Source organism: Molothrus aeneus, chromosome 28 (genome assembly GCF_037042795.1).
Source record: "Molothrus aeneus isolate 106 chromosome 28, BPBGC_Maene_1.0, whole genome shotgun sequence".
Lineage (NCBI taxonomy): Eukaryota > Metazoa > Chordata > Aves > Passeriformes > Icteridae > Molothrus > Molothrus aeneus.
The window spans coordinates 1,434,477-1,451,597 of NC_089673.1; the positions used below are offsets into that span (position 1 = coordinate 1,434,477).

General features: G+C 51.3%; 2 protein-coding genes across 2 annotated transcripts in view; one reads left to right on the forward strand and one right to left on the reverse strand.

Moving 5' to 3' along the window:
• MYO1D (myosin ID) overlaps positions 1-6,527 on the reverse strand; it is a 169,369-nt gene extending 162,842 nt beyond the window's left edge. Inside the window, exon 1 of the mRNA XM_066566705.1 lies at positions 6,433-6,527. Within this exon, the coding sequence (XP_066422802.1) occupies positions 6,433-6,527 (95 nt within the window). The remainder of the gene's footprint in view (positions 1-6,432) is intronic.
• A 1,331-nt stretch (positions 6,528-7,858) lies between these two features.
• On the forward strand, positions 7,859-8,863 carry LOC136567143 (uncharacterized). Its single transcript, XM_066566647.1, has 3 exons — positions 7,859-7,905; positions 8,141-8,353; positions 8,663-8,863. Exons 2-3 carry the CDS (start codon positions 8,186-8,188, stop codon positions 8,861-8,863), a joined length of 369 nt encoding a protein of 122 aa, XP_066422744.1. The 5' UTR covers positions 7,859-7,905; positions 8,141-8,185.
• Positions 8,864-17,121: the final 8,258 nt, after the last annotated feature.

Consider the following 17,121-nt stretch of genomic DNA (forward strand, 5'->3'; position numbering starts at 1 on the left):
TTCATTCCAAACTGTGACGCGAGGCGGCTTCTGCAGGTTGAGCAACTCTGAGGAAGCCAAAAGGGCTGATGAGACTCCACTGCTGCTGGCCTGAGCAGAGGAAGGAGGGTCCTGCAGCACCCAGAGGCAGGTGCCCCTCTCCAGGGAGGGAGAAAGCAGCCTCTCCCCAGCAGCTCTTTAATCCAACACCACATGAACAATTCAAATATTCATAACTATTTAGAATGAGGAAATTAAAATGGCTTAAAGGCATGAAAAGCTTGTTTATGAAGCATGAATATTTCATTAGCAAAAACACAAATGAAACCAAGCATTCACATAATATTTCCTCTGCTGGGATTAAATACAGTTTATTACCTCATGGGAAACCAAACCTCTCCCACCACAATTTCAACCCCAAGTATGAATGTTTAAGATGGAGCTCAAAAGATAAAGAAGTCAGTGTAAAAATATCAGTGTAATACAGACAGCACCCTCCACTCCAAAGCTGCAACTGAGGCCCAGCAAGGGAAGAACAGAAAGGGTGTGGTACTGAGCAAGATCAAATGGACCCACAGCTGGGCTAAGAACTGATCCTAATGGATCATAGGGACACCCATTTCCTGAAGATGGAGACAAATTAAAGCATTTGTTCAACCCCAGAACTTGGGCTTGCTTTTCCAGACCTGAGAAAGGAAAGGAAAACAACCCAGTGTGCAGGTCTGGGGGACACTGAATGGTAGAGCAGGAGTTTGGTCTTTCAGAACTTGAAGTATTTCCCTGGAAGTGTCCTAGGCCAGGGACTTGAAGAACCTGCTCCAGTGGAAGGGACATGGGGTGGAACCCAATGAATATTAGGGTCCCTTCCAACCCCAACTATTCTGTGATTTTAGGATCCTAAAGAATGGCCTCAAGTCACCACATCCAGAAAAACAACAGGGATTTTCTGACAAGGCCCAAAAGGTACAACCTCCACACAACAACCTCAAGAAAACCCCTTTGAGATATCCCTCTGCAGCACTTAAATCCCAATTCCCCATTCAGTTTGCTCCAACCTTTTTCTAGGACTCCAGCCCTGCCTGCAAAGCAAACACTTCCCTCAGCACCAAATACTTTCAGCACATTCTCAGGAGAACCAGATTTTCAGCATTGATTCTTGATGCCAAAACTATTAATAATCATAGCAAATATTATCCATGTTTCAAATGGCCCTGCAGTAAATACAGACCTAGACCTGTTGCCTTAATCTGAAAATGCTGGGGTTTGTGACATGGTTGAGAAACATTACAAAAGCCACTTTGGTGTGTTTTAAGTGAAAACAGGACTGTGTTTTTATGAAATGCTGCTTTAAGAGGCCAGAGGTCACCACGTGCACAGGGAGACAACTGCAAGGATCATTAACCCATAGATCTTTGTACCACTCAGGCTCAGGTGGGCTGGCATGACCAGGCACTGAGTAGCAAGTACAGCTTTCCACAGCTGCTTCCATGCTGGAAGTACTGAAAAGAACAGGAAAACAACCCCAAATTCATTTTACAATCATTACACATCACCAGGTGCTCTCACTGCCTTCCCTTCACACATCCTTGAATTCTTTAATAACAGTGACACAGATCTGTTGTGTTCCAGAGGGGATCTGCACAATGCTCATGAAAAACGAGCAACTCACCAGAACTCAGTGGAGGATGAGTCAGGGAGCACCTGCTCACACAAACACCACGAGCACACAGCTCACATCAGACCGCCCCAAGCTCGGCACTAATTGTCTGCTTTTCCCTGCATTCCCGGGTGCTTTCCCACTGCCAGTGGCTCAGAGGTGCTGGGTTTGCCCCAGCAGGGTCCCCAGAGGATCCCAGGGCCTGGCACAGAGGGGCTGGGTCACACCTGCCTGTCCTGGCACACACCTGAGACCCGGGGAGGAGGAGCTGCTCTGCAGTGGCTGCCAAAGGAATCCCCAAGGCTGCACAACAGATCATTCAAGAACTCCCTCCTGGCATTCCACAGATCCCACTTTTAATGCTCTGAGGTTTGATTTGTTTGTCAAGGCAAATGCAAGCTGGACAGAACAGTGAGTGGTCTTTGCAGTGGAAGAAAATCACAAGAAATCATCTGATAAAGCAGAATATTTCACACTTCTGAAAAATAAGCTTCCTTACAAGGAAGCAAATTAAAAATGGTAACTTTCACTATGGCATGAAGAAAATGAGGTGGTGGAGTTTCCTGTTTCTCTTACTCAATAGTTTCATCTACACCACAATTTCTGCAAGAGCTGAGCAGCTCTGGCCACACCAACACTCCCTTTCCACAAGCACCATCCCAGCCCACCTGCCATGGAGCAGCCATGGTCATGCTGAATCCAAAGCAGTGAAATAGAGAGTTTTAGCAAGTCCAGAGCATTCTCCCACCAATTGCAGGTAACACTTGACTACAGATAAATACCTGAGAGTTGCCAGACACAAAAAGATTCCCTGTTTTAAGGAGTGCTTCAATTAATCTGATGTCCTAGGATTAGAATTGCCAATTACTCCTGCAGCAGTGCAGAGATGAGCAGGCACTCATTGAAGGGATGATGGGCAATGGCTGACACTCAAATCCAGCTGTTTTAATAATTCTGATTGATGAGAGTTTCAGAAACAATTGTCTGTTACAAATTTGGATGTTATTATAAAGAAACAAAGCTACTGAGTTCACACAGATCATTTCCATAGTCCTGGTTTTCTTTTTAAAAAATTATTCTGATGACTAAGAATCACAACCAGACACTGGGATACAGCACACTCAGGACTAAGGAATTCAAGGACAGGATGACTTTTATTTACAATAAAGTGTGACATGCAGTGACTGCTGGGTGTCCCAAGAAACATGCATTAAGTAGCTGTAAGACACAGCCACAAAAAGGTTCTGACACAGTGATATCCCTGCTGAGTCACCACTCAAACCTACAAATAACTGGGCATGAGCACTGGGGCTGGGAAATGAGGCAGTGAATTCACACTGCATCCACCCACCTACCCAGGCAACTCATCCAGCCCATGTCAGCACCCCTGAATTCAAAGACTACACAAATGAAAAGTGCAGCTTCACCATTCCTCTTTTTCCCACTAGAGACATCCTTGGGGAAATATCCTTGCATGCACTGAAACTGGTATGATTTCAATTCCACCCACATCTGGGCTCACTTGGGAACTAAATCCAGCACAGCCCGTCTTGGGTCAGCCAGTGACCCTGAACAAAAATAGCTCGGGCAGAAAGAAAACTGGACTGGGTGGAGCCCATCCAAGTGTAAACTGCAGGGACAGAGGAGCAGCAGCTCCTTCCCCTGCTCAGCACGAAGGGGACTCTGCCATCACCACAGTGACACAGCCAACTCCTGAGCAGGTCCTGAGCTGGGGCTCACACAGCTTCCTGTGTGTCAGAGCAAGAATCAAGCACCCTCTTGTTGGGGAAGATGGAACAGGAAAGCCTTATGATTGTCTGGCAAAAGATTTTGAGAATATGGAAACTATAAGTGAGATTGAAACGAAAGCAAACTTTGAGATCCCTCAGTTACTGAACAATTGGAAAACAATGGTGTGGCCACTGAAGGTGATCCCCTTTTGATGGAACAACACCCTCTGCTTGCAGACAGGCCCAAGGGTCAGAGCAGACCCTGCCAGCTTGGCAGAAGGGGCCCAAAGAGGAGTTTTTAGGGTTTAAAATGTAACCCAGTATGGTGATGTAATGATTCTTATAGGCTGTATGGAAATGCTGTAGGATTTGTATCTTGGACTAGATTGGTGAGTGAGAATTAGAATATTCAACACAGAAGAAGATTTATTGTATTGTAATGGGAACTTCGCTCTCTTGCCCTTTTTACTCTCTCACCCTTTTACGCTCTGACGCTTTTACTCTCTTACCTTTTTTACTCCCTTACCTTTTTTACTCCCTTACCTTTTTTACTCCCTTACTCTCTCACCCTCTCATCCTCTCTCCCCCTCTCTTCTCTCAGCCCTGCTCTGAGCTGTGCCTGGCAGCTCCCAGCAGGGCCCTGCACCCAGGCCCTTTGCAATGAACCCCAAGTTCCAGCCCTGGCTGCAGAGATCTCTCATCCCTGTCTGTCCTGACTGTCCTACCCCCAATGCTCCTACACCCTCTCCAGAGCAGGAAAATGTGAGCAGCAGGTGTTGCCTGAGTGCTGTAATTTTGTCTAATTTTGTGTAATTTTGTCTAACCCAGCAGCAGGGCTGGGGTGGCAGCCCAGGGCCACAACACAGCACCCAAAGCCCCACAGAGCTCAGCAGCTTCCCTGAAAGGCCACACTTCTGGGAAACTCACATCAGCTTCCCCAAATGTCCCAGCACAGACAGCCCTGGAGGCAGGGGATGACAGCACCAAGATTAGAAAAAACAACAGAATCAATCAGCTTTTGACAAAAGCTTGCTCTGCCCACAGCACAGACAGCAGATGACACTGAAGAGCAGGCAGAGCTCACAGCCAGGTGAGAAGAACTCAAGTCTGAACTGTTGTCAGAGGATGAGCCTGGGTTTGGGCAGGTTTGACCAAAGCACTGAAGTTAAACGAGGCCTCCAAGGTACATCACACACAGCAGGGATGTCCTGGCAACACCCTCAGGCACCATCAGCAACAGCTCAGAGAAAGAAAATAAACTAAGTTGGACATTTATTGTAAGGATCCAGGACTGCTGGCTTGTTCTTCTCATCCCTTCATACAAAATTAGCAAAGTCTGCCCCTGCAAGGCACCTCTCAATGGATTCCTAAAGGCAACCAACATGCCACGTTGGTTTTAAAGTTATAAATCCATTTCCAATGCTTCATTTAGGTTTCTAGTACACATTAACCAAAGAGTAAAACCCCAAGAACAAACTGTGACTCACAAGTTTGCTGCTAATTACAAAGATAATGCTTGCAAACCAATTTCTAATACCATTACAATGTCATGGAGTGTACAAATGAGAAACAAATTTAAACTTTTAGACACACTGCAAAATTAATTTAGATCTGAAATCACGTTCAAAGCTCAACCATTCTCATTATGATTTTCTTACATTCAAACATCAACACCCTCTCTGCCCAAACAGAAATCCAAAATATACAAGGAAAAAAGCATAAGGCATGCTGGTTGTTATTACACCCCACAGGATCTGAGCCCTCACCCTGCAGCATCTCAGGGCACAGGGAGAGCTGTGTAGCACAGAAATTCCCAAGCACTCAGTGCCTGAAGCAGTCAGGTCTCAAAATCTCCACATTTCATCCAGAGGAGGCAACAATTGTGTGAAAAAGCTTCATTTTCTCCTTCCATAATAGTTTGAAGGCTGCTGAGGGAGCTTAGCCCACCTCCCATCTATTGCCAGAGCCACTCTCAGGTGCATCCAACAACACCAGGGGCCCAACAAGTGCCTGATTCCAATACCCACCAGAACACAAGTGGCAGGACAGGAACAGGCACAAAAACCTGAGCAGAACAGGGCAGGGACACAAGCCAGCAAGTCACATCTTTATCCCAAAGGTTTCTCTTTGGCGATTATCAAATCCTTGCACAAGCAGGGGTGTAAGAGTTTATCAGGAGGAGCTCCCATGAATGTTTTATAACGGAAAGTGAAAAGCAGCCACAGACTTAGGGTCCCCTGGCTGTCCTCTATCAGTGCTGCCCAGGATTTAGTTGTGCTTGAGAGGGAACAGGCAGGAAAATGTGGATCTTTCCCATTTACAAGGGAAATAAAACCATAAAGATCACGAAATGTTAGCACAGCAAATCTACACCAGCGAGCGGCTGCAATGCCCCCATGGGATGGAGCAACCTTGGACTTGGTGACTTTTATTGCTCTTTTTCTTTCTCTCCAAAGCAACTTTGGAGCATAGGCGAGAAACCCGACAGAGGGGAGAGGGACAGGGTGCCCAGAGCAGCTGGGGCTGCCCCTGGATCCCTGGCAGTGCCCAAGGCCAGGTTGGACACTGGAGCTTGGAGCAGCCTGGGACAGTGGAAGGTGTCCCTGCCATGGCAGAGGTGACACTGGACGGGCTTTAAGGTCCCTCCCCAACCCAACCCACCCTGTGTTTCTGTGATATAGGGGAAGATCAACAACACACTGTCTAAAAGTAAAGTCCTTAAGGTCCCTTCGCTCCTAAACCATTCCACGGTCCCATGAGGGAGGTGGGCACTGAGGCAGGTGGCTCCGAGGGAGATTTTCCAGAGGGGGGACTCAGAGCCCCCGCAGCCTCCAGGGCTTGGTGCACCCTGAGCACCCTCACTTTTACCAGGCTCTTTAATTTCTTAGGAAAATCCACACTTTTGCGCGGGTTTGCTCAGTCAGGGAGGGGCAGCAGGCGGAGGAGGCTCAGGGAAGGTCTCGGTTCCCTCTCCCCCCCTCACACTCCATCCCAAGCGGGCCGGTGTGAGGGGGAGACCCGCCGAGCGCCGGGGCGGAGGGGCCGCGCCGCCCGCCCCTCACTCACCGCAGCCGGAGGTTCGCCATGAACTCGGGCATGGTGACGGCGTCCATCAGCACGAAGTCGGCTTTGCCGAACTCCAAACTCTCCTGCTCTGCCATGGCGGCCACTGGGACGGCCGGGACCGGGCCGGGGGGCCGAGCTAGGAGCGGGACGGGACGGGACAGGACAGGACGGGACCCGGTCAGAATCGCTCCCGCCGCTGCCCGGCCGGGGTGTGTGGGTGTCACCTGCGGCGGGGCGGGGCCGCGGCCCTGAGGCGGCTCCGTGAGGCGGCTCCGAGCGGCGCCCCCTGGCGGCCACAGAGGGAACGGAGCTGCCCGGGCAGGGCGGGGCGGGAGCGCCCTCTGGCGGCGAGAGCTGCGCGCTGCAGGCGGGGATCGCGGCACGGCTGGGACCGGGACCACCGGGACCACCGGGGCCACCGGGAACGGGCACCGGCACCACCGGGACCACCGGGGCCACCGGGAACGGGCACCGGCACCACCGGGACCACCGGGACCACCGGGACCACCGGGACCGGGTACTGGGAACCCCGGGAACGGGCACCGGGAACCCCGGGAACGGGCACCGGGAACGGGCACCGGGACCACCGGGACCACCGGGGCCACCGGGGCCACCGGGACCACCGGGGCCACCGGGGCCACCGGGGCCACCGGGGCCACCGGGAACGGGCACTGGGAACCCCGGGAACGGGCACCGGGAACACCGGGAACACCAAGACCACCGGGAACACCGGGAACGGGCACCGGGAACGGGCACCGGGACCACCGGGACCACCGGGAACGGGCACTGGGAACCCCGGGAACGGGCACCGGGAACACCGGGAACACCAAGACCACCGGGAACACCGGGAACGGGCACCGGGAACACCGGGCAGGGGCACCGGGACCCCCGGGACAGAGGAACCGGGACCCCCGGATGGACAATGTGGCCCCTGGAGCAGGGGCTGCGCTGCCCGGGGTGTCCCCCTCACAGCCCAGTATTGGGTTCTTCGCACCCCCTGCCAGGACAGGGGGCAGATCCTGTGCCCAGGTAACCCCACCCAGGGCCCCACCCTGCAGGGTCAGGATCTGCCCCCCCAGACCCTGCTCACTCTGGTGCTTGGTGAAACCCTGGAACCCCCCCCAAATATTGCAGAATAAAGCACACAAAATATCCCCCCGGATCCAGCACTGAGGCCAATTACATTAATGATACTAAATAAGGCAATGGGGCTGGGGGGACCTGGGAGCAAACACAGCCTCACCTAAAATAATTTTGGGCAAGAATGGCTGGTTTAAGTGTAGGAAACATGGCACAGGTGTGAGGCCATCCCTGTCCTTGTCTCCATCCCTCTCTCCATCTCCATCCCCACCCTGGAGCTCCTGGGTCCCCTCCCCTCCCAGCTGCAGGCAATGATCCCCCCTGGTTAAAGGCAGCAGATCCCAGCTCCGTCCCTGTTCCTGGGGGTGAACGAGGCTGGAGGAGCTCTCAGAGGTGAGCTGGGAAGAAAAAAAAAAAAAAAAAAAAAATCATAAAATGCTTTACTTGTGCTTTGTTTTCTGGTGTGTTTAGCTTTGCAGACGGGGTGGTTTCTGACTTTGTTTATTCAATGTGCTGAATGGCTTTGGTGTTATTATAAATGCCCAATTTGCCTGATGCTGATTCTTGCCCTGGCAAGGACAGGGTCGGGGCAGCAGTGTGTTCAGCCCCTGCCTGGCTCTCTCAGCAGAGGTTTTGCAGCCACAGGAGGTGTGTGTGAGCCCAGAACTGAGCGATGGAGCCAGCACCCCCTGCCCTCCACGGCCCCCTGGGTCCTGGTGCCCTCCCCGAGCCCCCGAGGGCAGCAGAGGGATGTGCCTGGCAGAGCCTGCGCTGCCTCCGCCGCCACACACAGAAGAAGAAAGTGGCTTATTCAGCCCATATCTGCAAGCTCCTGAACCAGGTGAGTCCCCGCTGGGCTGGGGTGCAGCTCCTGCTCCCTGAGTTCCTCCTGATAACCCCTGTGTCCCAGGCTGGGTGGTGTCTCCATCCCTAGTGCTGGGGGAATGTTTGGATTTGATCTTGATGGTGTCACCATCTCTGGAGGGGTTTAAAAGATGTGTGGATGAGGTGGGTTAGTGGTGCCCTTGGTAGTGCTGGGGGAATGTTTGGATTTGATCTTTGTGTTTTCCCACCCTGAATGATTCCATGATCCCAAGCTGGGGCTGGGCTGTGCCTGCTGTGCTGATGCTGTTGGTTGCTCTCCCCACAGACGTGTTCCACGGGGGATTCTTGCCTGGTGGCTTCCCTGCTGGCCTGGCTGGGCAGTCCCCAGCTCCTCGGGGAGGTGGCCCTGGAGGCCTCCAGGCTGTCCCGCTATGGCAGGAGGAGCTACCTCGGCCACCGTGAGGTGCTGCTGGCCACGAAGCTGGTGCTGCTGCGTGAGCTCCACAAGCCTCCCCCGGGATCCTGAGCCGTGAGCTGAGGCAGGATGGCACAGTCTTTGTAGTATTTTAATGTGGTTTTGGTAAATAAAGTGTTTTTGGCATTGTTTAATGGAGTCTCCTCCCTGGGCTGGCACTGCCAGGTGTTGGGCTGGGCACCTGTGTGCCCCAGGACTGGGTGGTCACACACACCTGCCCCAAGAAACACCCACGGCCTCTTGGCTCTGCCCTCGGGGGGCTGTTGGGCAGCTGGGTGCATCTTTGCACCCTATTTGGTCAAGAAAAGCAGAAGGAGGAAAGGTGGATGTTATTCCAAGCCCTGAGGGAGTGCCAGCCTTGGAGGCAGCAGCATCCCTGGTGATGCTGTGCCAGCACCTGGCACTGAGTGATCTGTGACCGTGTTCACAGGGGTCTGAGGATGAGGGAAGAGATGAGGATCTGACTCCATGTCTCAGAAGGCTTGACTTATTATTTTATGATATAGATTATATTAAAACTATTCTAAAAGAATAGAAGAAAGGATTTCATCAGAAGGCTGGCTAAGAATAGAAAAAGAAAGAATGAATAACAAAGGCTTGTGGCTTGGACAGTGAGTTTGAGCCAGCTGACTGTGATTGGCCATTAATTAGAAACAACCACATGAGCCCAATCCCAGCTCCACCTGTTGCATTCCACAGCAGCAGATAACCATTGGTTACATTTTGTTCCTGAGGCCTCTCAGCTTCTCAGGAGAAAAAATCCTAAGGAAAGGGTTTTTCATAAAAGATGTCTGTGACAGACCCATTTTGTTTCCAGGCCCTCCACGGAGCCCCTGCACACACCAGTCCTGGGGATGTCTCTGGGCTCTCCAGCTACCTGCCTTCAGCTCCAAATCCTGCCACGGGCAGGTACCTGGCAGTGCCCAGCTATCTGCCTTCCCAGAGAGGGTTCTCAGTGCTAGTCAAGTGCCAACAGCTCCTGGCAGCACTGGGACACCCTCCCCTGGGGCAGCTTCCTGGCTGCTGAGTGTTCCAGGCTGGGACAGGGATGGATCCTTCCACAGGGATTGGGCCTTGTAACCCTGGCATGAGCTGAAGGCTCCTTCAGAGGGAGGTGATGGCAGCTCTGCCCACCCTGCACAGGCTCCCTCCCTTGGTGGGCACCACTGGGCTTTGGGGGGACTTTCTGAACTGTGTGGTGGCACAGGGACACTCCAGTGACACCCACATGGGTACTGGGGGTCACTGGTGGGCAGTAGCTCCTGTTGGTAGCTCTGGCTGTGTCCCCAGCTGCTCCTGTTTGCTCTCTCCACTCTCCTGGGTGCACCAAGACCCGTGCAGTGCTTGGACTGTCACAGACACATTCTATGGAAAATCCTTTCCTTAGGATGTTTCCTCCTGAGAAGCTGAGAGGCCTCAGGAACAAAATGTAACCAATGGTTATCTGCTGCTGTGGAATGCACCAGGTGCATCTGGGATTGGGCTCATGTGGTTGTTTCTAATTAATGGCCAATCACAGTCAGCTGGCTCAGACTCTGTCCGAGCCACAAGCCTTTGTTATCATTCCTACTTTTTCAATTCTTAGCCAGCCTTCTGATGAAATCCTTTCTTCTATTCTTTTAGAATAGTTTTAATATAATCTATATCATAAAATAATAAATCAAGCCTTCTGAGACATGGAGTCAGATCCTCATCTCTCCCCTCATCCTCAGACCCCTGTGAACACGGTCACAGAGGAGCTTCAGCTCAGTCCCTCTTCTGGCAGCCCTGACTCTTTGAGTTGTTTAGGATTGGCTCAAATCTATGGATTAGGGGCCAAATCCTATAGGAAAGTCCAAGCCTTTGTAGAAATAAGAGCTGTGGCTGAACCTGGGGACACACCCAGGCTCCTGCCAAGGCTGTTTTTGCTTCCAGCATTCCTGGCTGGGGTCTGTTCAACCTTCCCCAAAAGCTCAGGGAGGGGAAGGGGAGGGTTCCACACCCTCTGATACATCTGGTTGGGAGCTTCATCATCCTGTTGGTGTTTTCTCTTGTGCTACAGCAAGAAAAAACCAAGAAGAGCATTCATTCAGTGCTTCTTGTCCCTGCATTCAGACTGGAGCTATTGCCATCTTCCTTTTCTCTTCTTTATTTCTTATTTGGAGCCCCAGCTGCTGCTGGGAGGGTGACATGTGGAGCTGCTCTGTCTGGCTTCTTAACCCCTGCAGTAATTGTGTGTGGGATCATTGCCTGGAAGGGAAACTGAGCCTGGAGCCATCACCAGCTCCCAGGGGAAGCAGCTGGAGCAGAGGAGATGATGGAGGAGATCACCAGGGGAGGTTCCTGCCCATGGCAGGAGATCTGGGGCTATCAATGAACCTTTTCCTACCCAAAACTTGTAGCTCAACTGGGCTCTGCAGAGGCAAAACATTGGCTGGCACAGGGTGCCCAGAGCAGCGGGGGCTGCCCTGAATCCCTGGAAGTGTCAAAGGCCAGGTGGGATGGGGCTTGGGGATGGTGGAAGATGTCCCTGCCCATGGCAGGGCTGGGACTGGGTGGGCTTTAAAGGCCCTTTCACCCCAAATCCTGCTGGGGTTCTGTGGTGCCTCAGGTGCATCTGTTTGCTCTTACTTCACCTCACCACTGACTCAGTGGACCCTGAGCTCTCTGGAATCTGTTCTTCAGGATCTTTATTTGGTCTTTTTGTCCTGTTTATCTTGTCTTTCCTTCCCCACACAACCCCTGCATCTCCCCTTTATTTTGTCCTGATAGTCCTACTGATTTTGGGATTGAGAGTTCTTGGGTAAGACACATCCTGTTCCCAGGGCAGGGGGAGTCCCCATCCTTGGGAGGATTAGGAAGCCCTGAGGATGTGGCACTTGGGGACGTGGGTCAGCAGTGGCCTTGGCAGTGCCATGGAGAAGGGTTGGACCTGATGATCTCAGAGGGGTTTTGCAATCTAAATGTTATAAATGGGGATCTGAAGCACAAGATGAATCAAGTGACCTCTCAAAAGATTTTCTAGAGTCCCATTTGGGGGAAGAGGGAAATCTGCTGCCACAGGGTTGGTGGAGCACAAATCCCATGGGCAGCCCCTGGAACAGCCAGGGACAGGCAGGGGCCCCTGTGCCAGACCCCACAAAAGTCTGTATTTATTGTTTCTTTAACACTTGCCCTTTCTGTTCACCATTTCAGCTTCCTCCTCCAACCTACGGGAACACCTGGATGCAAATCCTGGGCTAAAAAACTGAAAGTGGTGATTTATTCCCAGAGGGGAAGTGCCTGTTGAGGCAGCACACACCATGTGGATACCCTTCAAAAAACTGCTCTCATCTGTCACCCCAAAAGGCAGCTTTGGCAGGAGCAGGAGGATGAACCCACAAGCAGGGCCTGAAAGGGCTTTTCAGGATTAATTGTTGTTGTTGTTGTTCATTTCTTCTATTATCTTTTTTAGCTCTGTTGGTAGTAGAAGACAGAAGCCCAGACAGGCTGAGGAAGCCAAACCAAGCCTTCCTCTGCAGGACACAGCTGTGGGATGTACAGCTCTGGCTGGAGACTTTGTAGTACACAATCCTAAAAGCTTTTGGAAAACAAGGAGTGTGCAAAATGAAGGAAAAGCTCATTAAAAGTGAAAGCTGCTGCTTCTTGTCCCAAGGGTGAGGAGGGATGTGCAGGTGTCCTCTCTCTGGGGAGTTGCCAGTGATGAACTGAAAATGGGCTCTGGAGAAGGTCCCTGTGCCAGGGCAGGACACCAGCCAGGTGCCCAATCCTCAGAGGATTTGCTCTTAGGTCTTGCACTGAATTTTAGCTGATCCCAAAAACAGGGGGGCAGGTTGGGGCTGGGAGGTGTGTGGGCCAAGTGCCAGCTCCAGGTGTGGCACAGAGCCATGGCATGGCCAAGAGGCCACTGAGGACAGCAAAGGGTGTGACCGTGTTCACAGGGGTCTGAGGACGAGGGGAGAGATGAGGATCTGACTCCATGTTTCAGAAGGCTGATTTATTATTTTATGATATATATTATATTAAAGCGAAACTGAAAGAATAGAAGAAAAGGTTTCATCAGAAGGCTGGCTAAGAATAGAATAGAAAAAGAAAGAATGATAACAAAGGCTTGTGACTGATCAAGGCAGTCTGGACAGCTGGGCTGTGATTGGCCATTAATTAGAAACAACCACATGAGCCCAATCCCAGCTCCACCTGGTGCATTCCACAGCAGCAGATAACCATTGGGTACATTTTGTTCCTGAGGCCTCTTGGTTTCTCAGGAGGAAAAGTCCTAAGGAAAGGATTTTTCATGAAAAGATGTCTGTGACACTGCATCACACCCCAGGCTTGCACAGACATCCCTGGGATGTGGCTTCTGTCTGGGATAGGATGGAAATAAAACAGATAAACACAGAGATTTCTCTGAAAAAGGCTCTGGGGGCTGGAGCTCCTCTGCTCTGGAGACAGCTGGGGGAGATGAGGGAATTGAGCCTGCCCAGAGCAGCTGTGGCTGCCCCAGCCCTGGAAGTGTCCAAGGCCAGGCTGGACAGGGCTTGGGACAGCCTGGGATGGTGGAAGGTGGGAAAGCCTCTGGATGGGCTTTAAGGCCCCTTCCACCCCAAAACATTCTTGGATTTTATTGGGTTGTTCTCTGATGCTTTAACTGCTCATCTGCCAGGTCTCTCTTTAAAAATATGAATTTTGCTTTTGGTAATTTTTATTCATTCTTCATTTCTTCTTACTCAGCTTCCTCTGGTATTTTTTTCTATTTCATGAGGCAGGGCCTCTTCCTCCTTTCCACAATTCCCCTGCTGGTAAATGGCTCCGTGGGCCGCCCCAGCAGTAACCGTTTGTGAGGGGGTAACTGTGCCCTTTCCTCTTCCCTATTTTTTCAAAAAGGGAAGCAATAAAGAAAATTAGACAGCACATCAAAATTTCCAGCCCAACACACACACACACACACACATTGCTGCTATGGTCTTGAGCCAAGGAGGAGGATGCCAAACTGTAAACAAATGAAATATTCACTTTTGTAATTAAAGTGGATGTGGTGTTTTCTTTTATGGAGTTTTCCAGGAAGCTTTATGAAGACCAAAATGAGACTTCCCAAGACTGCAATGTGACTGTTGCACAAATACATGAACATTTATAGTGGGAAAACATTAAGATCCCCTCTAAGGTCAGTGTGTGCAGAGCCAGCCACCCAGTGAAAGAACCCAGATGAAGCAGAGTCCTCAAGGCTTTTGCTTCTCATAAGGGGAAATCTTTCCCAAAGCTGTTCCTGAGAATCCTCTTGAGGATGTTTGTGTTCCTGGCAGGGAGGGTGGAGGAGCCTGAGGCAGCAGGAGGGGCTGTGGGGCTGCCCTGTCCCTCAGCAGCATCCAACAGCTCCATTTCCTCTCCGGGAAGGAATTGCCCCATGGCAAAGCTCCACTATCAGCCACGTCTATTTACACCCAGATCTGTGATTCCCCAGGCTGAAGAGGGCTGGGAATCCAGCCAAAACCACCAGACACAGTTGAACAGAAGGGAAACATCTTGAGATGTTCACCAGCTCTGACTGCAGCTGATTCTGCAGCTTCCTGGATAAAAACCCATCCCTGCTCTCCTGGAGATGTGGCACTGAGCCATGGCCAGCCCAAACCAGCACCAAGCAGGCTGCTCAGGAGAAAAGGGCTCCAGAAACACCTTAAAAACCCCTTCCAGTGCCTAAGGGGGCTCCAAGAAAACTGGAGAGGGACTTTGGACAAGGGCTGGAGGAACAGGACTAGGGCTTCCCCCTGCCAGAGGGCAGGGTGGGTGGGATATTGGGATAAATTCCTCCCTGGGAGGGTGGGCAGGCCCTGGCACAGGTGCCCAGAGCAGCTGTGGCTGCCCCTGCATCCCTGGCAGTGCCCAAGGCCAGGCTGGATGGGGCTTGGAGCAGCCTGGGACAGTGGAAGGTGTCCCTGCACTGGATCATCTTTCAGGTCCCTTCCAACCCAAACCATTCTGGGATTCTATGACAAGGGATGGAAGCCCAGGCTGACCACTGAAATCTCAGGCTCCTGTACTCTGGCTTCACAGCACAGCTGAGAGGTGTTGAGAAGTTGTTACCCTGTTACCCCAGTGCACAACATCCATTAAAACTCCTTAAAGAAACTAAAAGGAAGTTTTTATAGTGTGAAGATCTTTGACAGCACTCACCCAGCTCCACGGTCCCTCCTCACTGTCCTCAGCATGGTTCTTCATCCTTCCACACCTGCTGTGGGCCTGAGGCAGCCCAGCAGAGCTGCTCCTGCATCCAGGCAGCTGGAAAGTCACAGGGATGGGAGCAAATCCCTTCTCCAAACATCCACTCTTGGGGAGCAGGATCCAGTTCCAGGCTGAGGGCAGTTCCCACCTGCCTGGAGCCACGAGACTGTTGGGAACAGCAGCAGAGAAGCAGAGCTGGAGGGGTGCCTGGAGCAATTGCTGCTCTCCCTGATCCGGTGCAGGGGGAGTGCAGCCTAAACCCCTCATGATGGATGTTTGTTTAATGTGTGCTCTTCCCTCCTGAATCTGCCGCTGGTGGAACCGCGGCCCAGCGGCTCTGTCCCGGCCCAGGGCCGTGTTTACACTCAGCCAGTCCCCAAAGTCTGATTAAAGCTCTCACTCTGTGATTCCTCATCCTCTCCAGGCAGACACAGAGCAGTTTATTCCCTTCTTTTCCATGGCAGCCTTTTATTTATTGGAGGAGGGTTATCCCAGCAGGGCAGGAAGTGCAGCTGCAAAGGGGAGGCTGGAGGTCAGCTCATCCCAGCTGTCCCTGCTCTGCTCCTCTGCTACAAACAACCCAATTCTTTCACTCTTCCCTCAGAGATCACATGTTCTAGATTTCCTTTCATCCTCACTGCTAGCAAAACAAGGGAGGTTTTTCAGGATGTGTTGTATGAAAGAAGGAGCAGGTTCCCATCCCAGTCCTTGGAGGTGGGATCTGCTGTGGGATCTACTGAGGAGTTCCAAACTCACCTGGCATCGTGTGAGGGTTGCAAAGGCAGCAAAGCAGTTCTGGAAGGACCAATCACCTTTGTCCAAGCTTCAAAACCCAAGAGTATTGCATCACATAAATATCCAGCTCCATCAGAATTCCTCATCCCTACCAATGTGACCTAAAGGACCCTGAACCTGGTGGTGTTCATGAAATAGGTGGTTTATTGGGTCTGCCTTGTCCATCAGCTCTCTTGCTTCTGCAGATGCCTCAGGCAATAACACAGAGCACCTTCACCTGCAGCAGCCCCCATCCCCTGCCCTCCCTGGGCCAAGGGAGGAAGTGCCAGCCCACACCATGGCCCCTGCATATGATGCTGCTTATCCTGACCATAAAAAAATCTCCTAATTTACCTATCAGAAAAAAAATCTTTGAAGAATAATTACAGACCTCTTGTATTGCTTTTTTCCCCCCTGGAAGTTTATTCTATTCTATTCTATTCTATTCTATTCTATTCTATTCTATTCTATTCTATTCTATTCTATTCTATTCTATTCTATTCTTATTCCATTCCATTTTAATTTTAATTTTACTCTTCTCTATTTCTCTTCTATTTTATTCTATCCCATCCCAGGTTAGGCCAGCTGCAGTGATGTGCCATTCCAAGTGGGAATGCTAATTTAAGGGGCAGGTTTCCAGCTATCTAAGATGCAGTGAAATGCTTGGAAGATCCCTCACAGACACCTGGGCTCCCAATGCCAAAAGAATGTCAAAAATCTACACAGGCGTTTTCTTTATCTCAAAATCTTCAAAATCCCTGGATCTAACACAAACTGGCACCTGTGTTGCATCAGCAGAGCTCAGTGTGACAACCATCCATTCATCATCCAACACTGTGTTATTTGAGCAAAAGGACTCCTGAGGGCCTGAACTTTCCCAATCAGTCATTAAAAAATTGTGTTGAAAATGTTAAAAAGCTTCTTCCCAACCACCTCAGTGCAGCAGCCAGGGCCTGGGGCTCTCCTGGCTGTGTGAGAACTGTCCCAGACAGGAGATGAACATGGCCAAGTGCACCAGAGACTGTGAGCAACAACCTTCAGTTCCTCTGTGCTCCAGTTCTTGGGAAAACTGTCAATGGCTGTGCAGAAGAGCCAAAAAAACCCCAAAAAACCAAAATCAAGGGTAGTGAGGCCCTGTCACAGGGTGCCCAGAGCAGCTGTGGCTGCCCCTGAATCTCTGGAAGTGTCCAGGGCCAGGTTGGACAGGGCTTTGACTGATCTGCTCTAGTGCAAGGTGTCCCTGCCCATGGCAGGGGTGGAACTGGTGATCCTTAAGGTCTCTTCCAGCTCAGACCATTTTGGGATTCTGTGGGCGTAGCTCAGCTGGGATTCTAAAG